We start from the raw sequence: 26,764 nt of genomic DNA, 5'->3' as shown, positions 1-26,764 counted from the left end.
AGGTTACAATGCAGGGACCAAAACACTTCACCATCCCCATCATCATCATCATTGTGATGGTAAGCAGGCAATGAAGAGAATTTGCAGTGCTTTCTTGTTAACTTCTAATATTTGTTAGAAACCATCCCAGGAGCCATCCCAGCTCTCTGTATGAGCACAGCAGTGGGAAAAGTTGCTCCCCAAACTAAATCAGCAGCCCTACATTCATTGCTGTGTCAGTGAATCATCTCTTCTGACAGAAGGGTGTGCAGGCAAACCAAACCTTGGTTCCTGCATTCCAGCCCATCCTCTTGAGTTCCTGTTAAAATGGGATTCATGGTGATTCCCATTCCTGAGCTGGGCCCAGCAGGCATAGCTGATGCCTCAGGTTTTAGCTTCTGTAGTTTTCAGGCTCTGTGCTGCTTCAGTGTGTAGTTCTGAGCTCCATAGTAGGGCATGGTGAGCTCTCTTCACAGAGCAGGGAGACAAAACAATTCCTTCTCTAGCTGGGGACCAAGGACACATGACCCAAATCTCAGGCCCAAGAGCACAAACAACTGTGAACCCAAGAGAGAAAAACAAGAAGGATGGGACTTCACAACCTAAAGCTGTAATTGGACAATTAACTCCAATATGCAAATGGACCAGAACTTATAAAAGTGAGAGACCCTGTGACCAGTTGTCCATTTTGTGACCATTTTGGTCCATCTTGGGTGCAGCCCTGGCTGGGCTCTTGTGCTGCCCAAGGTGGATCCATTGAGGCCTTTTAATAAATCCCTGCTTTATTCTTTAACTCTGTCTAGTTTCTGTTCTAGGTCAGCCTTCACAAGGCCTCAGAGCCCTGCAGTCCATGGATTTCTGAAGGACAAACATTTAGGAGATTTTTACCTGGCAGGGACACCTATAGGTTGCCTCCAGTTTGGAATTATGGAAGAGGTACTGGAATAAACCAAAGGGATGAGTAACTGCAGGCAAAATCTGAACAGATGGTGGGTGTAAAAGCAGAGGATGTGTCTTCATTCAAACCTTATGAAACTACCTTCCATGAAGTTCACTAATGAACATAACCTATAGAGTTAAGGCAAAAATAGCACCTTGTAATAAAGGCTGCCTTAACTCTGGCAAAGACAGTTCATCCTACCCCACTGAACTCTGCAGGAGTGCACTGCTTTCATTCCCACTGTATCCCAGATGTGAACAGGTGCTGAAGGAGCAAAGCTGCCCTGTTCATGGTGGGATAACTCAGGTTGGAAGTGATTCAGGAGGCCTCTAGTCCCACCTCAGGTTCTCAGCAGGTTCAGGCCAAGTTACTCAGGCCAGAGATTTGTCCAGTCTGGACTTGAAAACCTTCCAGGATAGAAACTGCACCACCTCTGTTGACAACTACTTGACTGTCCAGTCTGAACCTCCCTTAGCATGCTCTCAATACTGATTTCACAGGATGCTTTTCTGGACCTGGGAACTGATACATCTGCCCTAATTCCTGCTCCAGAGCTCTCAGCAGGCTAACAAGTCCAAGACACAGCTGCCAGGGAACAGCTGGTTTGCCAGGGAACTCTTATACTGTCATTCACTGTCAGATGGAGGGAAGAGGATGAGGGGTTACCAAGAAGAGGATTGCAGAAATGAAGGAAACCAGAGGAAGCTGCCAAAATCTCACCTTCCCTGCCAGGAGGTATCTTCCCATGGGGGAATGGGAAAGCACTGGTGGCTCCTCTCAAGCTCTTCACCTCCCTGACTGATCACCTCCCCACACCTGGCCAGGTGATCCAAGGGCAGCAGGCACACAAACAAGGCAGCAGCTCATCCCAGAGAGCAGCACACACTGGAACAGCTGTTTGTCCCAGACAAGGGCATGAGTGAGCCCAAAAAACCACAGAAAGCAAACTGAACATCCAGGAAAAGGAATGACAGGTGAAGCAAATCCTTTGGGATTCTCTGACAGATTGAAATGGGGAATTTCAAGATGTTTAGGGAGCAGCCAGAAGCACCATGTAGTTACTGCCTCCTGAATTTTATCATGCATTAATCTGAAATTGGCAGAAATGAGGTAAGGCACTACATGGCCATGGTGTGGTTTGCTGGAAAGTAATAGGAGAAAAGATCTGGTTTGAAAATTATCCTCAGGCTGGCTTTTAGTGGCCTGGCATTCAGCACGGTATTGGAGAGGTGGACACAAGACATAACTACACAGGCTCTTCCAATGTGATAGAAGAGCTAAATTCTCATGTTCTGTGGCTTTCCCTTTTGTTTTCACAAAAATTACTTGTCTGGGAAAATGGGCCTGCATGTTATTGAGGTGCCTACTGGCCAGAGAAACAGGCTGGGCAGGAATGCCCCAGAACATCCACCAGTCATTGAACCAAAGTATTCAAAACACACCTGGAACATGTGGAAAAAACCCCCTAATTCTGAGTGTGAAAACTGCTTTTGATATTATAATTCAGTGCCTGGAAAAGCTCACTGTGCAAAAAACGAGCAGCTTTTATGTGTGCTTTCACAACAGAGTCCTTCTGCAAGGCAGGGCTTTGCTCAGTCACTGACAAGACTCACACAGACAACAGTCCCACAGGGGCACATCAACCTCAGGAGGACCTGCAGGAGCTTTGTCACAGCATGGCAGATTTACCTGCAGACATGTTCAGTGCTCACCTTGCCCCCATCAGCATTGTACTCCTTTTCATCCCCTTCCAGGAGCCTGGCCAGGCCAAAGTCAGTGATTTTCACGTGGTTTGGTGATTTCACCAGGACATTCCTGGCTGCCAGGTCCCTGTGGACAAGTCTCCTCTCTTCCAGGTACATCATTCCCTGAAGGAAGAAGAATAGTACAATAATGCTAATTAGCCTCACATGGTTTTGGAGAGCTAACTTTCACTGGTGACATGCAAAATGGCTGGTTCAATTATGAGTATTTACAATGAGAAAATGGCCTAGAGGGGAGAAGTTCAACAGTTTTCTTGCTCAGAACAGAGGCAGGATTAGATGACCTTGAGTTAGTCCAGTATGAATGATTCTGTAAGATTCAATTACCAAAGAGAAAAAACCCAATAAAATAATATATAGATAGCTCTTTTGCTTCAGCAAGCTTAAAACCTGGAAATGTGAGACAAAGAAAAGAAATATTATGGTCCTTGTTCTTCAGACAGGAAATGTGATGACCATAAAAAAGAATCAATTTAGCCAAAGCTCCCCAGAAATCAGATCACACTGGGAAACAATCCCAGCTCTGTCACATTCCAGACAAGTGTCTTTAATTCAAGACAAAGATTCTTGTCCATCTTCAAATGGTTTTTCAGTTGGTCACAAATTTTCCCTACCCTCAGTGGATTAGAAGGAAAACAATTCTTTATTCCAAGTGCTGCAACTCCCTCACCTTTTCACTCCCTTAAAATATTGCCTGTAGTATTATAATAAGGCATTAGATCAATGGCCCTTTTTTATGAGCATATATATTCTGTTAGAAGTATATTCTGTTAACAAGCCCATCCAGCTGCCTTTAAAGATAAGGTAACATATACTCAAACTGCCTGGCCTTAACCTTATTCTTATTCTGATGGGAGACTAACCATCCACCAGCATATGGAAATTTGCACCATGCTTTGTGACACTGAGATCAACACCAAAGCTTGGTCTGATTAATTATATAAAACACAAAGGATACTTGGGCAGGGTTACAAGCCTATAATTTCATTAAAAGGCATTTATGACATTAACCACCATTATTAGAACTTAGAGATGAAATCACACACTTGACAATTGCCTTTAAGGTATCTCTTAATATATTAGCTCTGTATAATATATATGATAATTTTTAAAAAGTCATTGCTGAATTCCAAAGAGATCATATTATCCCATAATACAGATGATAATTCAGAGAGTCACATGCAGTGATTAAAATAACCAGATTACTCAGTGCCATGGGCCAGATTTGATTATCCCTCCGCAGCCTGAGGAGATCACAGGTACCTGTTCCCACACAGGCTGCCTCCCATGGTCTGTGGACCCAGCCCTGGCACAGGGTGCCCAGGGAAGCTGTGGCTGCCCCATCCCTGGAAGTGCCCAAGGCCAGGCTGGATGGGGCTTGGAGCAGAAAACACCAAAACATGTTTGGAGCAGCCTGGGATAGGGGAAGGTGTCCCTGCCCATGGAAGAGGATGGCACTGGATGGGCCCTAAGGTCCATTCCACCTCTAGGACTCTATCAAAGTGCATGTATCTGCAAAATAGCATCAAATAGAACCCTAAACTGGTTTTAGGTGAAAGATTTCAATGCAAACACCAGTAAAAGCTTTGAAAATAAGTGGGAGAATGTTTGGCATAAACAGTATTTCATGCAGTCAACGTGAAGGGCTGTTAAAGAGGACACAGGGGCTCTTTGGCATAAAGCAACTGAAGTTATTCTTTAGAAGCACTGCTACTCACAGCAAACACACCCTCCTGCCAAGAGTAAATCAATATTTTTGGCTTTTGACCATCAGAATTGTAAGTCTTTAAAAAAATAATGGTTTTTGACATCAGGTTAAAAGACAAATAAATCTCATGGGCTAAACAACTGTGAATCACACAAGAATCACACCCTCATACCAGCTGATCAGGGAATTCTGCTGGCATCAGAATATATCAGGCCCAAATAAAATGATACTCTTTAATAGATTAACTTGTACCTATCAGCATTGAAACAATATGAAAATGCTGCAGATTGCTTTTGGCCAAAAATGAAAACACAGGATTTGTCTTGGTAAAATCAAAACAGGTGAGCTGTACCAAGGCTTCAGTCTCCTGTTTCTAGTTAATGATGGCAGGGATGGATGGTGAGGTGTGCAAAACCATCCTTCATTGAAAAAGTTAAACAACCAAACTCCTAACCATGCCTCTTTGGTCTTATTTCACTGTCTCTAATTTCAAGCATTTTTTCAAACCTATAAGCCAAAGCTTTAGGATGTTTCACTGTTTATTCTATTCATTCATTTCCATTTATTCCAATTCTGTGCTATCATTTAGCATCATTTTAGCAAGATTCTATTTTATTCATCCTAACCTCACGCTTTTTCAAGAACTAGAAAAATGTGTAACCTCCAACACTTTCACTGCTGCTCAGTGAAAAACCACAGCTGCCCAGAAAGAGGGCAGAAATAACTGCCTGTGGATCATTGCAGGAATAACCTTCTTGGGGCTGCCTCCCACCTGTGTTACCTAAAAGCCAAAACCAGCCCCCCTGTTGGGTTGGTTGGCAGCTACAAAATCCTCAGCAGGGCCCATGGTCTGCAAAAATGTAAATCCTCTTGGGAATACCCAGTGGAAACATGCTTGATTTCCTGATAACCTATCAACAAGCTTCAAATGTGGGTGGCAGAAGTATAAAAGAATATATATATGTATAAAAATATATTAAAAGAAATTATATATATATAACTTAAAATAAAATATAAAAATTATATATAAATACAAAAATATATAAATTAGATTATTTATAAAATAATATTATATATATATACACACACACACATATATATATATATGTAATTCCAATAAATGAGACTATCCAAATGAAGGAAAAGAATCTAAAATAAGGGAATCCTACAGTATTCACTGCAGCAACACTGTCTAAACATATATTGTGCAGAGAAGCACTATCTGAAGACATTTTTGAACCTGGCAGGGAAAAAAAGCTCTATGTGAATCTTTAATCTTTCAATATGATACCAAGGTATGATAAAAAAATACACAGTTGGTGGCATCCCCACCCAAAAAAGCCACAAGAGAATACCAGGAGGACATTTTATGAGTTGAACAGAATAAAAGTTATTTGTTAAGAGCCACGAAAAAACATCTTCTGCGATTTTATTAAGGGGTGTTTATAAGTTTTCTGGCACTGTGACAGTTTTGGAATGGTCACTTCAGGTACAGTCAGGTTTGGGCTTTTTACAAGAAAAGTATCAGACCTGAAAATGAGAAAATGTTCTGGCAATAAATACAAGTGGGACAGTGGAAAGGAGACTTTGTGTCAAAAATCCCATGGCACAAGAGAAGACAATGATCTGGGACAGCTTCCTGATCATCTCAAGTGCTGAACAGTGGAGAAAACATCAAATTAAGTTCATAAAGCATTAGGATTTCCAGTGCTGTGGAAGTATCACCAAAGCTGGGCTGGTGGAGGAAATAGGAGAATAAAAGGATTTTTTAAAAAAGGAAATGAAGTTTTTCTGGCAAATCATAGCTTTGAGATCTGCCTTGAATTTGCTGTTCCCTTACTTTATTATAACCAGTGTTACCTCCTGCTACTGCTGTAATTTGCCTCCCAGTTTCTGGGGGAAGCTCTTGAGCAGAGCCTCCATCTGTACAGCTCAGAGTTTGAGAGGTGTGAGCACAGACTATTCCAGATGCTGTAACTTAACTTCCTCCACTTTCCTGGACTTTTTGGAGTCCCACCTCCCTGCTGAGGATGCTTCTAGATTTGTTTCAGAAGTGGCAGCAGCTACTGCGCAGGGAATGCCCAACTCTGACCTGCAAGTCCTGCCTGAAAGTTCTTTCCCTCAAGTGCCTGGATTTCATCTCCAGAAAAAAAATACATTCATTACTCAGGACAGAATTCAAACAGGTATGTAAGTCATTAAATCAAAATCCTTTTGGGATAATTGCTAGAGATGAACTCAAGTGTGTTGAATCACTAACTGAAGTTTAACATATGTCTTCTGTCTTGCACGACACATCACTTTGCAAGAACAAATCAAATTTAAAAAGTATAAAGACCTTCACCTGCCCCAAGATCTTCAGCAATACTAGCCCACAGCAAACCCCCTATAAATACTCTTTCTTCATTTGTATTCTACACTAAATATAATTGCTTCCCTAAATTGAGAGCATGTTGATCTTATCTCACCCAGGAATTAAGAGCAATCTGTTTTTTTTAATAATAACTTCCACCCACTAAAGCCAGCACACATGGCAGACTCATCAAATTCATTCTTCAGCTACATGAAGGAAGAAAATTTCAAGCCCAGCTCAATTCTCATGGACATTAATCTGCAGCCTTGGAGACTGCTCTCTTACCATCCTAATACCTCAAGGCTTGCTTAACAATCTGAGTCACTGCAGAAAGCCTCAAATGATCATCTTTTCCCCTGCCCACCCCATGGAAAAGGTGTCATTTTGCTTTGGGCTAAAAATACACTTTCAAGGAAAACACTGTGCCCTTGGTTGACAGAAGCAAGCACACTGAGGCAGGCAGCTGCTCCTCCAGGGAGAGCTGTGGGACAGAAACACTGACACTGCTCTGCTGCAAGGCCCTGACTCAGCTGCAGAGCTGGGATGTCCTGGGCTGGCCTGAGAGCTGGCACTGGAAGGTGTGGCATTCACATTCTCTGAAAAATCCCTTTGCCCAGGATTGTTCTCCTGGGAAGCTGAGAAGCCTCAGAGAAAAGGAAAACAATTCTTATCTCATTTGCTTCTCCTGTGTTGTGCTCATGTGGAATGTGTTTGGACATTGTTTACCCACAGGTGATTGTTTCATTGGATTCTGCTGTCAATTGTTTTGACTCTTTGGCCAATTGGTGCCAAGCTGTGTCAGGACTCTGGAAAGAGTCAGGAGTTTTCATTATTAGCTTTTTAGCATTCAGTAAGTATCCTTGCTGTATTCTTTAGTATAGTACAGTATTCTTTAATATAATATAGCATAATAAAGTAATAGATGAGCCTTCTGAGAACATGGAGTCAGATGCATCCTTCCTCCCTGCCATGGGAGTCCCTACAAATACAACAGGAGGTCACCTCACAGCCCAGGGGAGGGAAGGGGGATGCTGCCAGCCTGAGCTGGGGACTCACTCACACCTTGTGCTAAGCACACATTCTAAATGAATCCTTGCCCATTTGGGGCACCGTTTGTGTTGGCTTGTGGGGTTTTTTCCCCTTTCACAGGACAGGACTGCTGGGGTTCATTCCCTGAGCTTTTATTGCAGCATCAGCCTCATTACATGGTTGAGACAGTTGGAAGATGGCAAAGCTCAAATCCTGCCAGCAGCAGTCAGAGATTTCTTTGTTACAGAGCATTTAAAAAACTTCCCAGCCAACAGCACATTGCTAAAGCTCACAGACAGTTGTTTTAATTAATTACGAAAAGCACAAACACACCTGCTTCACACAATGCTTGCTTGTCTGCTCTCTATTAACAACACACAATACTTCATTATTAAGCTTATAACCTTCTACTATCTCACTAAGCATATATTCCTGCAGTCTTAAAGTATCTTAGCCAAGCCTAAAACTCAAACTATTTTCCTGTCCTTGCTTGCTGTACTATTTTAACGTTTCTACCTTCAGACTTTGCAGCTGCAGCTGATTCTAAGTTTCTCTGCTCTCTCTGTTTCTAAGGCCTGCTTTCCCAGCTTTCTGGAAATCATCTGACCTTTCCAATTTCCCACAGTGGGATGTCCTGGGTGGGCTGGGAGCTGGAACTGGAGGTCACATCACAGCCAAGGGGAGGGAAGGGGGAATGATACCAGTCTGAGCTGGGCACTCACTCACCCCTCGTGCTAAGCACACCTCCAGAAGCTCACCTGCCAAGGGCTCCTGAAAAGGTCTGCAGTTCTGCCAGCCCTGGTGGAGCTGGCAAGGGAGAACCAGTCCTGAAAGCCCAAATATTCAGGAGTTTAATTCAGTTACAGAGGGTGAGTTATTCTCTCTCTCTTTGGTAAAGGGCAGACAAAGAAAGCTGATGTGATAGTCATGTATTCCTTCTCATCTCGTGCTCACTTGAAAAGCTCTCAAGGTTTAATTTCCCTTCAGTCTGAGTTTGAAGCAATGTGCTAAAATGCGTAGCAAGCTGTATCTCAGGGTAAAAGTGCTTTTATCTCAAGCTCTGGCCATCTTCAGATGCACAAAGCTGATACAGCTATCTGGATTTGCCTACAGTTGCTTTGGTCCTGTCCACCTGAGCAGGACAAGATGACAGAAACTCTACCAGGTATGCCATCTGAGCAGTTGTGACATGAGCATTTTCCTCACAGTCCTGCTGTGACTTTGCTAAATCTTTTCAGACTAAAGAGTCCAGAGTACACAGAAGATTATCTATACTTAGCTCAAGAGATGGGCTCCCAGTGCAGCTGGATGATTGTCCCTATGGAAAGGCAACCAGAGAAAACCCAACTCCTGCACGAGTACCTTGAGCTAGGAAAATAGCAGTGATGTTTGGAACCCAGGTCAGTCTTACATCTCTCCATGTGGCTCACCCAGAAATACAAATTCTCTCTTGCTCACACATGGGCTGGCTCAGCTGAAGCACAAAATTGGGATGAGTTGGCTCCACACCAACCACAGGAGAACACACACTACCTGTGGCAATATAAAAGTGCCAGTTGCACATCAAAAGAACAAGTCTGGATAAAAAGAACTCAGCACCAGATATTTGCTTTGCACCATGCAAGTTTAGCTGTTCCAGAAATAGGAGTGCAAAAGCCTGATTTACTCCAATACTAAACTCCATCCAGGACACAAAATAAAGATGGTGCTAAAGCACAACAGGTCGAAACAAACTCAAGAAGCCAAAGTGAAGGGAAAGAGGCTATGAGGCTGATGAGATGAGAATTACAGGAAAAATGCAGTCTATTCCAAAATGACAGGTGATTCACAAAGGGAGAAAGAGTGGAGAGAATTGAGAGGAGAAGCAATTTCATAAGCTCATGACATTTCAATGCTTAATTGACTGGACTGAGCAGACATCTTGATGGGCCCAGGCCCACTCCAATCCTAAATTAACATCTCAGGAATGTCATCTCACCCCCTCACAGCACAGATAAGTGGGTCACTGCTAAATTGACTGGTTCTCAATTCTGAGCTTGTGGGGCCCTTGAAATCAAGTTCTCAGTGCTGAGGAGGTGCTGGAGCTCCTCAGGCAACACCAGGAGGGGAGTTTGTTCCACTGCAGCATCAAACATGTCCTTTGAACTCCTGAGGAAAGATGAGTTATCTCCCAGGCTCCCTGAAATGATGCAGCTTTCTGGATTAGGTGGTGCTGAATATGACGAGTCTCTGAAGCACTTCACCTTCTTCTAATGGAAGATGTCACATAAATCTATTAAGTAGTATAAGCAATGAGATGCAGGCCAGGTTTTTATTTCAATGCTGGTCATACTGGACATGGCTCTGAGTTCTGGTCCCATCAACAGGCACATCTGTGCAGCTGCTGCAAAGCTCATAGCCAAGTGTGGGATTCCTGAAGGAGGGAGCTGTGGAGCTGGGTCTGATCTCCATTTTGCAATGATCTCAGGTGCTTTCTTCAGACAGCTGGGTGCAAGGTGCTCTCCTGTGCCAGCTCCATTCTCCATTCTGGAGGCAAATGCTGGCTGTGCTAGCCCTTCAGCCAGCCCAGGTGGCCCAGCCTAGGTTACTCCCCCTTATTCCCAAGGAGCTGAAAAGGACAAGGATGCTCTCCCATCAGCTCTGAAGAAAACCACAGCTCAGGGGGCTGCAGCCCAAAGAGGAGAGAGAAATTGCAGCTGGTTCACAATAAGTGTAGAGAGCAGTGCAGTTCTGGCTGCAACTGCACCAACAACACCTTGTTTCTGTGAAAGAGGCCTTTAAACAAGAACTAACTGCCTAAATGACAAACTTACTGCTGCAAAACTCTCCTTGCTGGGCAATAACATTTACTGCAAAGCAAGTGCAGTTCAGAGACTGGCAGGATCACAGCCCTGATGACAAAGGCTGTTTCAAATTGCTCTTTCAAAAGCAAATCATGGCTTTGCTACTCATGCCAGCAGAAGGAATCTCTGTAGTAGAACCATAGAGATTTAATGGAGAGGTCTCTGGAGGAAGTGGCCTGAAGAAGACAGCAGAAATCCCATCTGTGTGTTTGTACAAATAATTTGAATGCCATTTACAGAAAACGATCTTCAAATCTATCTAGCTTTTCCTGCAGATTATTTGTAAACTATATGAATTACATGGACAGTTTCACTGAGCATCTGAAATACAGCTGTGTTTAAGTGGATTGAATCAGGGTTGGGAAGGAGTGAAATAAAGGTTTTCAGGAATACCTGACATCCAAGTCCTGCAGAAATTTATCTATTTCTCACCTGTCCTCTGATTTGGGAAGTGCTCAGAGACTTCAGGTTTCAGCCCCCAGTTGATCATGCACTCCTGGAAAGTGTTTGATGCTTTCCCAAGTGGCAACCAAAGAGAGCTATCCATTTGAACAGGCTTTTTGAATGCCATTCTTCTCCCTCCCATTAATTGCTTCAGTCAGACCAGCTCCAGCTCCTCCCAACAGCAGCCCATAAAGGAGTTCGCAGTGCAGCTGGAACGGGGGAGCTGTGAGCACTTTCCTGATCCTGCAGCTCCAAACTGCCCAGCAGGGAGATCACTTGGCTCTCCTGGAAGGAAGCCCACAGCAGCAGACTTGAACAATGGGCTGCTGCTCCCCCAGCCAGCCCCTGACCTCTTGCCAATGCAATTACAGTCAGGAGAGAGCATTGTGCAGTGCATTCAGCCTCTCCAAGAAAGTGTATTTAAAATGGATTACTTCTGCTCCTTAGGCAGGCAATCAATAGAGATGTGGACTGCAATAAGTACAGAGATGTCTGTGGGCTGCAGCACTTATCCTCTGTGTCTCTTCAGAAATTAATTAAAAATCAATGAAGTGTGCAGCCTATTAATAAAGAACCTCCAGATTAACAGATACAAGCCCAGCCTTCCCTCAGGTTCAGGACAAGCACCGCCCCAGTGCAAACACTGCAAACTCTGCAGCGCTCCAACCAAACCCTACCCTGACCTTTCATGGCCATGCCCAGCACCTGGCTGAACTGCAATATCCCCAACTTTATGCACCCTTCACTCATTATTACATGCTGTGTGTTTCCAGTGGGCTAAACAGGAGGAATTTTGGGAAGCATTCAGAATTTCAGAGAAATGAAGCTTGGGCCAAAGCAAAACCACCTGTGTGAAGGTGGGATCCAGCAAACATCTAACCGAGGGTCCAGTCCAGTGTCTTCTCTTAATTACAAACTATTTTTTAGACAGCTTTCTTGGGAAATGACTCCTGACCCTGTAGCAAATAATTTTCCACTGGAAGTGTGCTGATAAACTGGCATGTCCTGCACTGGATGCAAGGTTTTCCAATATTCATCTGTTGCAGTTGCATGCTATAATAAAATATGTGACAAAACAGGTCTTTGCTGCACCCTGTGCACTTGGCTGGTTTGGCTGAGACAGTGGTTTTGGACAGGGGAAATTACAGTGCCCTTCTCTTGGGCAGTGCCCAGGGAGCAGACAGGGAACACTGGTGGCACTATCTTGTGTGTTCAGACAAAAATCCCCCAGGAAGAGCCCACAAGAGCTCCCTGCTTTGCCAAAGGCAAATAGCTACAGAATTCCACTGAAACACTTGAGAGGTGAAATTTTTTACCTCAAGACGTGTTTCATAGGGCACTCTCAGTCCAACTAAAAGCTGTTAGGACTATCCTGTGCCCTCATTAAATTAAGCATGGAGGATTTTATTTTCTTTTTGAGCAAACAACATGATTGGGGCTGAGTTTCTGAGGCAGGCACCTTTATTTGAAAGATGCTCCCGCAGCTTCGGGGCTGTGTATTTTCACCACTTTTAAAATCACCATTTCAAGGTAAATAGGGAAACAACAGGACAATGGAAGCAGTCTTTCAGAAACCACCACTTTCACAAGCTATTCCAGTGCCAGGGCCAGCAGGCTCTGCAGGAGAAAAGTGGAACAAGGGCACATTTACCCTGTCCCTCTCCTATTTTCTTCTCACGTGAGCAGAGCAAGCAGTCAGTCTGTACATGGGACTGCAACACTGCTCCACAAAAGAAAATGTTCTGAATCTATTCTAAATGCTTCTGATACTCTGATTCAAGAGAGTTCTTGAATAAATTACAGCTTTGAACTCCCAAACTCTGTTGCCACGAGGTTTCTGAGCACTTCTTAAAAACCCACATCACAAGTAACCATAGTTACCTATTACATACATGTTTTTTTCCTTTTTCTAATTGACTAACTTATGACAGTGACAGAACAGGAGAGGCCAGCCACATAAACAGAGTGTGCTTTCTGATAATGGCTGGAAAAACCTGCTAAATAATCCATTAACCTTATTCAATAAACACAGATGAGTGCTGGAATGGGGTATGTAGAAGGCAGGAATGTGCTTTCAAGAGACACCTATTTCCCCCAGCTCAACCATCCCATTATTATCAATGGCTCAGAGCATTGCTGTGCTGACAGTGAGAGCCCACAGAGTGTAAGTCAAGCTGCCTCCATGCCCCACGAGCTCCCTGCCATGCCTGAACCCCCTTCCATGCCTGTGTGGGGATCATCAAACACCTTTCCCTGGGGTTTCAGCACCTGCCACCTTTCCCTAGCCACCTCAGGGTGCTGGGAATGCAAAGCACAGCCAGAGCAAGGCAAAGGACAGCAGAGCACTGGGGTGCAGGGTGTGTCCCCCCCTGCTCCCCTGTCCCTCAGCTCAGCCCTACCCAGACACTGACCCCATGGAGATATGGGGGCAACACACCCAAAGCAATTTAAACACTGCTTTCTTACAGGATTCTCACAGAAAATAAAGTAGAATCCCACCCCTTGAGGTCTGGAGCACTGACTGCAGGGATATTTTGTGCCATATATTGGTTCACCATCCTGTAAAGGGGCTCTGCAGATCTACCAAGGGACCACAGTCCTACACAGGGGAGAAACTACTTCTAAAGTAGTAAATATCAAAATAAAACTTTCATCGTGGCCTCTAAACCATTTTTTTTTCCCTAGATCCCAGAAATATCGGAGGTTTGGCTCAAGCTTTTGAAATCCATTTATTTTGAGGTGAATCCCAGCATTGGAGGTCTTAGTTCCCAAACCTGAAAAACCTCTCAGTGAGCATGAACTGTTTTAATTGATCTCTGTACAGTTCCCAGCTACAGCAAATACTTTAGTTACAGCTCCTTTTTTTTGTTAGGTTGTCTCCAGAGCCAGGGATGCCATGACTTATTTGAAAAGAAAAGAAAAGGACTCATCACTTTGACACCTCGAGATCTGAGCATGTGGGTGGTGAATACATTGGAAATTTTGAGAGCTGCTGAGCTGAAACATGTGACCTGAGTGGTGCACAGAGCAATCAGGGCAGGTGTATTTCCACTGATAGTAACATTTTAAGTGTCTTAACACTCCATTCCTGATTTTCTGAATTTAAAGGGAGTTTTTCCATTAATTACAACTGAGACAGGTTCAAGCCTTGGGTCAGTGCTGCTACCACTGCACTGCACCCAGATGGAATATACAAATCAAACTGAAATGGATTTTTCACTGGGGAAGCAGAAGAAAGCCAGCAGCCCTGGGCTTCTCTAAAATCCCATGTTTTCTCATACTTGAGCTTTCTCCCCAGCTATGACCCCACCCCCTTTTGCCTCTCACTCTGATCTATAGCCACGATTTTTTCTATGATTTACAATGTCAAACTGCTAGCCCTGGCTATGGAATTCACACAGGATCTGGCTTGGAGTAGCCAAAGGGCTTTTAAGAGGATTCAGCCTCTTCCTCTAACCTAGACCTTCTGGGGACCTGGCTAAGAAGGTGTCCCTGTTCCTCCTGTGATTCTGCAGCAGCATTTCCATGATTCAGGTTATTGCTCCAGCACTGCCAAATTGCCACACAGACACAGGAACCATTGAAATGAGAGGATTCCTAAAAGGGTCCGCAAATAGCAAAATCATTGCAGTGAGGAGAAAAGTCTCACACCGGTTTTGGGTCATTTGGATCAGATCCAAATCCCTGAGCACAGTTCCCACACTCTCTTGGCTGGCATTTTTTCAGCTGTTCCCCCATCTCTTGGCTGCTCCATTCACAGCTCTTCTCTCTCTCTTTAAAACTGCTGAGATCTTTCAAAGGATCAGCTGTAGAAATTCACCATTTCCCCAAGGACCCAATCATGCTGCACTTTTTCTCCTCTCCAATTAAAACTAACATGCACCAGCTTCTAAATATTTCTTTACCTTGACTGAACCACACTGATTAAAACACAGGCAGAGGCACAACATGACCCCCCAACAGAAATACCTTTAAGGAGATATTTACAGTAAGGGTTCTTTAGGGAGAATCAAGCTGTCTCTGAGGGCAGGATAAAACAATCAGGTCAATAAAAGCTTCCCAGCAGTCCCCAGGTGTTATGGACTGTGATGGAAAGAGCTTTTCTAGGGGCACTGAGGAGGGTGAGAATGCCTGGGCTCTCACATGGGCTCCTGTGAGTTTGTTATGACTGGATTATAACACACCCATGTGTAATTCTGGCTCTGCCTCTCCACTAAATTTGCACAACCTCTCCAAATCTCACTGTAATAAAAATACTTCTGGCACATAAGGACACACTGAACTTCCAACCCCAGATTCCAGAAATATTCATAGATAAATTCCTAGCCAAGCACAGACAGAATGAATGGCAGTGAGAGCTTCTCAGAAGCTGCACCTCATCTGCTCACACACGACCATTACTGTTTTCACTGGAATTGACATTTATTTTCTCTTGCCGCTCCATTGCCATGCTTGGCTCCCTAAGAAATCAGGCTGATGCACTGTGACATGCATATTTATTTTTCTGGCTGTCTCTGAGAGTTTATGAGTGTTTTCAACATGATTTGGAAGCTTTGTGTTCCTATAAGTTTCCTGAAAGCAGGTAGCAAGGAGAGGAGCAAGGCTCTATTATTTTCCTGCTATTGTGATCACAGTCTTTCTTGGGCACAAGAGACTCCATGTAAGGAAAGACATTATTGAGGATACTTTAACTAGCACTAGGAACATATTAAATTCCAGATAAGCTAATCATGAGATATAAATCACAGGCAACCAGCTCTCAGCAGCTCTACTGCTCACAGAACTGCTTTTCCAAAGAGCTCCAGGGGGCCTTGTTGATCACAAATGCATGAAGTTCTGCTGGAAGGAAGAATGCAGCCCTATTTACATCCACTTATCCTGAACAAAAATTAGGGCTTCCTGCACCTACCCTGGGGAGCTGCACCACTGCCCATGAGATGATGGATCCTCTTTGCTTGAACTGCTGAATGGCAGCTGCTGTGGTGCTGCTAAAGGGGTCAGAGAGACCCTGTCCTCAGGAAAACTACTGAGAGTGGGAAATCCTGTGGAAATTCCTGTGACATTGCTTCAGACAGGCTGAAGATGTCCTGGCCTCAAACTTGTGGTACCCACGGTCCCCTAGGGACAGAAGGAGCTCAGGAATGGGAACATTTGGTGCTTGCTTCTTGTGATGTACCTGTTTGTTCAACACATACCAAGACTCTGCTGTTTGGGTGTTGCAAATGCAAACACAAACATTAATATTGGTCTGGGATCGTGTTTTCCTTGGCAGATGAAGGCAGCCTGGCACTGTGGGGCCATGAGATATAAATTATCCATTGACACTGTGAATACTCTAGCAGATATTTGGATAGATTGAAAAGATGAACTAAACTTTTAGATCTTTCAGAAGCAAGTTTGAGAGTCAGAATAGATTTAAAAGATATTAGAATAGATTGAAAAGATGAACTAACCTTTTAGCTCTTTCAGGAGCAAGTTTGAGAGTCAGATATTAGAACAGATTTAAAAGATGAACTAAACTTTGAGATCTTCTAGGAGCAAGTTTGAGAGTCAGATATTAGAATAGATTTAAAATATAATAGATTTAAAAGATGAACTAAACTTTTAGATCTTTCAGGAGCAAGTTTGAGAGTCAGAGGTTTAGGGAATGTCTTTCCCTAAGTCTTCACCTCCATCCTGTTGCCCATGGTTGTGTTGTAAACCCCATTCCTCAGGGAACTCTGAAGTCTCCAGCTCCATGAGCTCTTCTGATTTCATTGGAAGCAAACCCAGAGAAGTTTTCCCTCTTCTGAGGGTGGAAGTACAGCGTGGGTCATGCACTTAGGAACACCTAAGCTGACTGCAAAGGTGGGTGCAGCACAGATGTGCCAGGCTCCTGTGTAGCCACCACAGCAGCGAGGCAGGAGCCTGGATGTGCAGCCAGCTCTGAGTGCTGTTTGGGGCACTGCAGGGTCCCACAGGGAGGTCACAGGCTCCATGGACATCCATCCCAGTGTCCCCTTCCACCTGCAATGGGCACTGACCTGCAGAACTGGCCTTGCAGCAAGGATGATATCCCCAACCACAAAAAAAGCTTACCAGAGACCAACTTAGTCCTCTTTGAGGATCTCTACCAATCCAAAGTCCCCTGTCAAGGGTGGAGGGCTGGGGAACAGCTGGATTTGAGGAATTTAGATCCCTTTCCAGCACTCTCTGGAGGTCCTGCTGTGCCATGCTGATGCTGCAGGTGCACTGATACCCTGCTCTAAACCCTGCTGCAGACACATCCAGGACAAAAGGCTCTTTTTACTTGGCTGCTCTCAGGGCTGGGCAATCTGTGTGGCAAAGGGAATGCAAACAGGAGCAGCCAGACTCCCTGAGACAGCCCAAAGGCAGGTTTCCCCTGGCAGGCTCCCTCATGGACTCTCAGCTGTTTAATAATGTCTTGAGCCTACAGTGCCTTTTCTGCCTTTAGTGGGAGCACTAATCACAGCCTCATCTATCTAGATGCCTATTTTTATGAAACTCATGCAAAGATAATATCTTTGAGACCTTTTCTCCCCTGTCCAATCTGAATAAATTCAACCAACATCTTGAAAAGCTATTGCAAGGGAAACTGAAGAGAGACACAGAGATTGCAATGAGGGTAATTTCCATAGAAAACCAGCCTAAGTCCAAAAAGTTCTAAGAAAACTCAAGCCCTTACACATATCTTTCTTTTACAGGAAATAGCTTCCTTTCCATTTTTAAAAGGAGATTTAAGTAAAAATCCAGCCCTGTCCTGAGGGGGAAAAACCCTGCACACTACATAAATCCACTTTGGGCCTTATTTTATGGATTGCAAAGCTGACATAGCTCTGACAGCTGCCACTTGCTTCTGCTGAGGTGTGAGCTGCTCTCAGGAGAGACACTATGCTGCAGCACCTTCATGCCACAAACTGGACCACTCTGCACATCCAGGACAGCAAGCCTGGACAATCTTTCTAGTATTTTCTGGATGAGCAGCAGTACTGTAACAGCAGACTGCCACAGAAGTCAGTCCCTCAGTACTCCAGAAGGTTCACCTTTACACACACAGCTCCATTTCATGTCTTGGTATGAACTGGGATTACAGCCAACATAACAGGCACAATACTGCCAATGTCAAACACTGAAACAATCAAGGCCAAAGTCCATTTCTTAAAAAAAAAAAAAAAAAAAAAAAGTTATAAATACTTACTGTGTTCTGTTCTTATTTGCCTTTTGGACTTCCAGACATCAGGTGTCTAACTCTGTGTGCATGCTCACCATTCTTTGATTTTGCTTTCAATAAAATCAGAAGAGCTCATGGAGCTGGAGACCTCATAATACCCTGAGGAATGGGGTTTGCAACACAACCATGGGCAACAGGACGGAAGTGCAAGAAGACTTAGAGAAAGATATTCCCCAAATATCTGACTCTCAAACTTGCTCTTGTGTAGCATTCACATTCTCTGAAAAAATCCTTTTGCCCAGGATTTTTCTCCTGGGAAGCTGAGAAGCCTCAGAGAAAAAGAAAACAATTCTTATCTCGTTTGCTTCTCCTGTGTTGTGCTCATGTGGAATGTGTTTGGACCTTGTTTACCCACAGGTGATTGTTTCATTGGATTCTGCTGTCAGTTGTTTTGGCTCTTTGGCCAATCAGGGCCAAGCTGTGTTGGGCTCTGGAAAGAGTCAGGAGTTTTCATTATTACTTTTTTAGCACTCAGTAAGTATCCTTGCTGTATTCTTTAGTATAATATAGCATTCTTTAATATAATATAGCATAATAAAGCAATTAATTAGCCATCTGGGAACATGGAGTCAGATGCATCATTCTCTCCCCTTGTCGGTGACCCTGCATTTACAACACTCCTGAAAGATCTAAAAGTGTAGTTCATCTTTAAAATCTATTCTAATATCTTTAAAATCAATTCTAATGTCTTTTAAATCTATTCTAATATCTGACTCTCAAACTTGCTCCTGAGAGAGCTAAAAGTTTAGTTCATCTTTCCACTCTATTCTAATATCTGCTGCAATATTCAGTGTCAATGGATAATTCATGTCTCGTGGCCACACAGTGCCTTCATCTGCTGAGGAAAACACGATCCCAGACCAATATTAATGGTTATGTTTATATTTCCAACACCCAAACAGCAGAGTCTTGGTATGTGTTGAACAAACAGGTACATCACAAGAAGCAGCTGGCCCAGCAAGCACCAAATGTTTTGGAAACATCCCAGTGCACATATTTTAAGTAGGAATTTGGGTTGCATATTTCTCATGAAAGAATTAACAGCAGCAAAGGAGAATGAAGAATATTATTCCAGAAGCTGTGTGAAACAACAAGGGACCAGATGGGAGTGAAAAGCAGCTTTCACTCAGCAGGAGAGTGAGAAGACATTCAGTCTGCCGACTGGATTAGGTGGCTGAGGAAGGGGGGGATTTCTCCAGGAAATGTCTCCTGTGGGCTCAAAACACAGCCATGGAAAAGGGGAGGACATAAAGCCAGCTGGATGTCCAAATGAGACAATGACATGCAGGAAGGACAAAGGTAGACCAGGACTTTGAGCATGGCTTGTAGGAAAAGCTGAGAATGATGGCTGCTGCACTGAATCCAAGGCAGAGGCAGGTCAGGATCTGTCTCAAAAAAAGGACTTGGCCACCTATTCTTAAATTAATGACAAATCATTAAGGAAAAATTTGTAACACATTATCCACCTGCTAGGCTCGTTAAAACAGCACAAGAGATGTCAATTTTTGGCTGATCATGTCAGTCAGAAGTTACTGACTTCCCACCTTTCCATGTCCCTGTGCTGCCAAGGCAATGTGACACAATAAGAGACCTTGCTCCAGGAAGAGTGAGGCACAAAGATTTCCAGAAACAAAAGGGACAAAACATTAAATACAAACAGCTTGAGCTGCCAACATTTATGGGATTTTTCAAGCACAAACCCAGACTCTGAGGGAGCTGCAATCCCTGCCCCTTTGCCCCGCTTCTCTCCTCTCCTAGCCCTGGCTCTGCCATCACTGCTGGCCAGAGGGATGTGGTTCAGCAAAGCCAGCACAAGTGACTAACTTTTGTTTAAATATTCCTAGGTAAAGTAAAAAAGAAGGAATAAAACCAGGGAAAGATGAATTTTGAAAGAAATTGTCATATTTTCTCATGTAATTAGCTGAGCATTAAAATCAAAGCTATTCTACTTAGTTGCAGTGTGTTTACTGTTCTGGGTCGTGATTTTTTACATGCCTAATACAATTTTAATAGTTACATATTTTACAACAGGACTTAGCTCAGACCAAAATAATGACTGTATTAACTTTTTTTTCTTAGACACAGAAGGCAGTCCACTTCATTACTGCAGAAACAGCAAGCCTCCCCGGTCCATCATTAATTCTCACTGTTTTAATTATGAGAAAGAAAAAAAAAAAAAAAAACCAACATTCTCTCTGGAAGAATTTGTGTCTAATGACACTGTAAATACAAACCTTAACACAAAGCTACAAGTTACAAACCAGACAAGTCAGCTGCTAAAGGCAGGTTCTGGTAAAGATCAGATTTGGTAGGAAATTAATTTTTCCCTCTGTCAAGCTGGTCTTATGGTGCTCTAAACCCCCTGAAATTCACTGGATCACATCTGTCTGCATAAGAACGAAGCCCTCAGAGCTGTCCTAACAATGAGTTCAAACCACATCCCACATCCTAATTTGAAAAAGTTCATGGAAATGTCAGCTCTGAGTATCTAGAAAAGAACTCTTTCTATAATGAGCATGAACTGGGATTCCAATCCCAAACAGCTCTTCAAGGTGGGGAAAGTTTTGATGAAGATGCAAACTTGGTCTCATTTCTAGTTTGGGCTGGTTTCTTCAGCTACTTTCACAACAGAAGCTGAATCAATAAACCCAGAGCTCATCTATAGGAATACAGATCTATGATGGATGGGATTGCCAAAGGCATGAACAGCCTTAATTAAGAACATTTCGACCCCACGGCTTTTGGATCTCAAACTGAAGCATGAGACAAGTGATACAACACAGAAATTGCATGTCCATGTTCCCAAAATGGAATATTTGGAGTCCAGCCTGTGCATATGTGGCACCTCAGAGATAACAAGTTTGCATGTAGATTAGGAAATTTAGGAAGCTCAAGGTGATGTGGTTGAATGCACTCCATATATATGTATATGACTGAAAGGCTGAAAGGCATTTTTTGTTTTAATTTTAATAATCAGTGATATAAACTGTGATAGTTCACATTTCAAACTGGTGAGAATTAGCCAAAAGGAGATAAAGTGAGGGAAAAAATCTAAATGTAAACCCCAACCTTACCATGAAATCTAAAGATTCCTCCAGGCTGAGATTTTGATAAATATTTTTGATAAATAAATAAATTTTGGTTGCATTTCTGAGAGAACATAAATGACCACAGCCAGCACCCAAGTCCAAGAGATGCAAACTGAGAGAATTTTTGTGTTAATTCCTAATCCAGCCCCAAAACTTTCTGTTTGAGAGCTGTGCCTGACTCAAATTCATTTGCTTCCAAGCACTAAGTCTTCCAATACTGGGATAAATGGGATTAGACAAATAGATAAGATACTCTAGGGATCTTGTTAATGGTCAAAGTTTCCTGCTTACTCAGGGCTATTTTAAAAGAGTATTAACAGAAGCAAAGAGGACAACAAGAACACCTGGCATTCAAGCAAAATCAATACACAAGTTAAAGCAAATCCAGAACCAGAGAAATAAATTCTACTAAAAGAGATAAATTTTTTCTTCTATTATTCATTTTTACAATTAATGGCTACTTGCACCAGGACTTTTTATTTGTTCACATCCGGGTTACATTGCATTCAGTTCAACTCCTGAAAGATCTAGCAGGTATATTATAAGAAGTAATACAATCTTCTACAGAACACAGAATGGGAAAAGCTTCTTGCATCTATCTTTGCTGATTAACAGATACTAACAGTGACAACTGGAGCAACAGCGGCCAACCCAAACAACTCAATGAATAATTATTTTCATACACAAAAAAACCAACAAATATGAAATGGTTACTCTGTACTCTGATACAGAAAATTTCTTGAGAACCTGACCTGTCAGCAATGACACATTTCAACTTCTATGGCCTTTGGATTAAAGTGAGTAAAGTGAGAAACACAGAGAGCTGCTGAGAGGAAGCAAAATGTACCTTCACATCCTGCCTACCTTCAAATACTGCATGATTATCAGGTTCAGCTTTACCTCCATCCTCATCCTCATCCCAATACTGTGACCAAGAGGCTGACCAGACCCAACTCCTGAGACTCCAAGAGAGGACATGCAACTGCATTTCTAGCATGGATTGAAACATGGAGCACCTATTGAAACATCTAACACCAACTGAAATCATGGAACAAACCCATCTCCTACCATGGAGCACCTATTGAAACATCTAACACCAACTGAAATCATGGAACAAACCCATCTCCTACCATGGAACACCTATTGAAACATCTAACACCAACTGAAATCATGGAACAAAACCCATCTCCTACCATGGAACATCTCTTGAAACATCTAATGCCAACTGAAATAATGGAACAAACCCATCCCCTACCATGGAACATCTCTTGAAACATCTAACACCAACTGAAATCATGGAACAAAACCCATCCCCTACCATGGAACATCTCTTGAAACATCTAATACCAACTGAAATCATGGAACAAAACCCATCCCCTACCATGGAGCACCTATTGAAACATCTAACAGCAATTGAAATCATGGAACAAACCCATCTCCTACCATGGAACATCTCTTGAAACATCTAACACCAACTGAAATCATGGAACAAAACCCATCTCCTACCATGGAGCACCTATTGAAACATCTAACAGCAATTGAAATCATGGAACAAACCCATCTCCTACCATGGAACATCTCTTGAAACATCTAACACCAACTGAAATCATGGAACAAAACCCATCTCCTACCATGGAGCACCTATTGAAACATCTAACACCAACTGAAATCATGGAACAAAACCCATCCCCTACCATGGAACATCTCTTGAAACATCTAACACCAACTGAAATCATGGAACAAAACCCATCTCCTACCATGGAACATCTCTTGAAACGTCTAATGCCAACTGAAATCATGGAACAAAACCCATCCCCTACTGGACAGAAAGCACAATTCTGCAGCCCAGACAGATCACTTTTCATGGAAGATGGATGATAGAGTTAATATAGAGATTTACTCCATGAAGAGCAGGAGGTTGTACAATGAGGCCACCTCACCAGGAGAGAAATAATTCCTTTAAAGAAATAACCTCGTTCTGGCCCTGAGCTGTCTGCCTGCTCTCCTGGATTTCGAGCAGCTGCTCACCTCTTTCCATGGGCACCCTGGTTCACAAAATCCAGTAAGGCTGCTCACAAATAAGCAGCAACTGGGAAAGCTAGAAGGGAACAAAATTTAAAAGAGGCTACTTCAGAAACCCTGAAGCCTGAGGTATCAAAAGGAAAGGACTTATTTCAGAGACATATTTACAAAAAGCCCACAGTCTTGCAGCCACAGAGCAAATTAGCAGAAGAGCCTGTCATGACTTTATTTATTTTGTATTTACTAAAGTACAAGTCAGGAAAAATGTAGACTTGCTTTTCACCTTTCTCCTCTAAAGTAGGTTTTTCTTTCTCATTTTGTATTTAACATCTCAGGGCCCATGACCAATTTTCAGCAATACAAAGAATACTACTTGGGCCTTTCCTTCCCCTCTCCTTTTCCCTTTCTCCTTTCCTTTCCTTTTTAATGTTTTCCTGATTTTGAGCTGCCAATAAACATGGATACCAAGAATTTAAAGGCCAAGCAAAGGTAATGTACCAGGAATTACTTATTCCTCTCAAACAGCTTCCCCTTCTGTCCTTGCCCCTCTTCTGATCAGGACCATGGTAATTATCATTATTTAGTGGGAAGGGGCCCTCAGGAGCCCTGGGAAGTTTCTCATGGTGACTGGCAGAAGTAATCACTTTAGCTGGTAGGCAAACAAAACCAGGCACCAGTTCTCACAGGGCTTCCAAGCCCCACATGAGCTGCTCTGTCCCCTTCCTTTGCTTAAGCTATTTGCTGACTGGCTGGCAGAAGAATGACATCAATGTTTGCTCACTGCCTATAAAGCATTTTTCTAAAGGTGAAAAAGCATGGTTCCTTCAGGTCTCCCCTGCCAGCCCAGGCTCTGAACAGGTTGCAGCTCTCCTGCCTGCTCACTTCTCTCCCACCCCTCTGTCTGCCTCTGTCACCACATTTCTCCTCACAGAGAAAAGCAAGGCACAACTTCCCAAGAATATTTCTGGGTTTCACATTCTCTGAACCTCAGAGAAACAAAAAACAATTCTTATCTCATTTGCTATGCCTGTGTTTGTTCACAAGTGGAATGTATTGTAGAAGAGCGTTTACCTGAAGAAAATTAGTAATTAAATTCTAGTGAGAATGTTTTCATTCAGTAACCAATTAAATCCAAGTGTGTGTGTGTGTGTCAAAAGTGTCTGCTGACAATCATGAGATGCTGTGCAGTGGAGTGCTTGATAGATTCAGTTTAGATGTAATGTAACATAGTGTAATATAATATAAAATAATATAGTATAATAAAGTAATTAATTAGCCTTCTGAGAAGATGGAGTCCTCCTCATCATTTCTGCCTGCCATGGGGGTAATCTTGATCCAATATTCTTCTCTTAGACTGTTTTAAAAACCCCCTGTGGTGTGTTTCCTTTCTGCACTGGCACACATTTTAATGCCAGTTCTTAGCCTGTCATCAGTGAACTCTGCCAGCTGAACAGAGCTGAAGCAGCTCACAGTTGGCAGCGAGGATGTATTGAAGTGCAGGGTAACATTTTTTCAATAGCAGCCTTTCATGTAAAATACCCAACTCCAGTGCAGTCTTTGTGCTACAGGGTGTGATTAAACTGTAATTCCCTGATAGACTTATAGCCATGATTTCCTACCAGCTGGCCTGGGAAATGATTGCAGTACTTCACTGGGCAGGGCTGTTCTTCAGAGCACACAGACACAAATGCATGTTTGGATTGCAGCCCCCGGGCTGGGAGGGCAGCAAGGCTGCAGCTCCACCGGGGACAGCTTTCCACAGTAGATGGCAGCACCCAAAACTCTGAAACTTCCCAGCTGGCCAAGCTGCTCCAGAGGCTCCCAGCTTCTGTGGTCTTACTGCATTTCCACTCATTACCCACAGTGGGGACATTTCCTCCTTCCCTGTCCTATCCCTGATTGTAATAACCTCGGTTTCCTTCCAAAAGTCTTTCCCTACACTCTGATGCCTTGTGAAGGTTGACCTCGAGCAGAGACCAAAGAATTAAAGAATAAAGTAGGGATTTATTAAAAGGATTCCTCAATGGATCCACCTTGGGCAGCACAAGAGCCCAGCCAGGGCTGCACCCAAGATGAACCAAAATGGTCACAAAATGGACACCTGGTCACGGGGTCTCTCACTTTTATAAGTTCTGGTCCATTTGCATATTGGAGTTAATTGTCCAATTACAGCTCCAGCCCATGCAGTCCCATCCTACTTGTTTATCTCTCTTCAGTCCATGTTGTTTACACTCTTGGGCCTGAGATTTGGATCATTTGTCCCTGGTCCCCAGTTAGAGAAGGAATTGTTTTGTCTCCTTACTCTGAGAAGAGAGCTCACCATCCCCGAATATGAAGCTCAGAACTACTAAAGCAGTACAGAATCTGAAAAATAGAAAAGCTGAAACCTGAGGCATCAGAATGAGCTCCAAGCAACCATTCTTGGCTTTGAAAACTGAGAGCACAGCATCTGCTGTCTCTATTATTCTCCCACTCTGGCACAGAGATGTCCCATTACTCGTGGACAGCAGGGAACAGGGCATGTTTCCCTCTGTGCCAGCTCTGTGTCTCCTCACAGAATGGTTTGGGTTGGAAGAGACCTTGAAGATCACCTATCTACAACCCCCTGCCATGGGCAGGGACATCTTCCACTGTCCCAGGTTGCTCCAAGCCCCGTCCAACCTGGCCTTGGACACTCCCAGGGATGGGGCAGCCACAGCTTCTCTGGGCAACCTGTGAAAGGGCCTCAACACACTCACAGGGAAGAATTTCTTCCCTAATGTCTAATCTAGACCTCCTCTCTGTCCTGTCTGAAAAGTCCCAACTCTCTCTGCCTTTCCAGCTGCCAGCTGTGTCTCCAGCCTGCCTTGACCTGTTTCACCTGTCTAACTCACAAAAATGCCCCCAGATTTCTCTCAGGTCCCAGGAACAGAAACCACCACCTTCCTAAACTGTTCCAACTGCCTTGGCTCATTCAGCCCAAAACCAGCACAAGGAGCAGTGACAGTCCCACAGGCAGGGAGCTCTTCAAAGAGCACAAGACAGCCAAAGGGGACTGTGTGCCCCAGCACCAAGGTCCTCAGAAACAGAAAGGGATGGAGGAAAAGGCTGCAGAAGATCTGAGGATGTGCTCTCACTTGCAATGACACAGGAATCACCAAGTGCTGCTGCACTGCAGTTTCTGTTGGCTATGTCCAAACCACAAACCACCATGGCATGGCTAGCAGTGGCCACTTTGGGAGGCAGACCCAGTTTTAACCAAAGAATAAAAATACCCAAATCTGCAATTTAAAAAAACCCAAAAACTCTTTATTGTGTACTTTTCCTATTACTGCCTTTTCAAACCTCATTGCTTCAGGTTGTGCTGATTTGGCAACAAATGTG

At 43.4% G+C, this 26,764-nt stretch overlaps 1 protein-coding gene across 1 annotated transcript in view; it reads right to left on the bottom strand.

The window, feature by feature from the left end:
* ERBB4 (erb-b2 receptor tyrosine kinase 4) overlaps window positions 1–26,764 on the bottom strand; it is a 590,120-nt gene that overhangs the window by 30,019 nt on the left and 533,337 nt on the right. The window contains exon 21 of the mRNA XM_066553839.1: window positions 2,632–2,787. Coding sequence (XP_066409936.1) covers window positions 2,632–2,787 — 156 coding nt within the window. The remainder of the gene's footprint in view (window positions 1–2,631; window positions 2,788–26,764) is intronic.

The sequence above is a fragment of the Molothrus aeneus genome, chromosome 7 (genome assembly GCF_037042795.1).
Source record: "Molothrus aeneus isolate 106 chromosome 7, BPBGC_Maene_1.0, whole genome shotgun sequence".
In the NCBI taxonomy this organism is placed as follows: Eukaryota; Metazoa; Chordata; class Aves; order Passeriformes; family Icteridae; genus Molothrus; species Molothrus aeneus.
The sequence above is the reverse complement of the archived record's forward strand: the minus strand, read 5'-3'. Positions and strand labels throughout refer to the sequence as shown.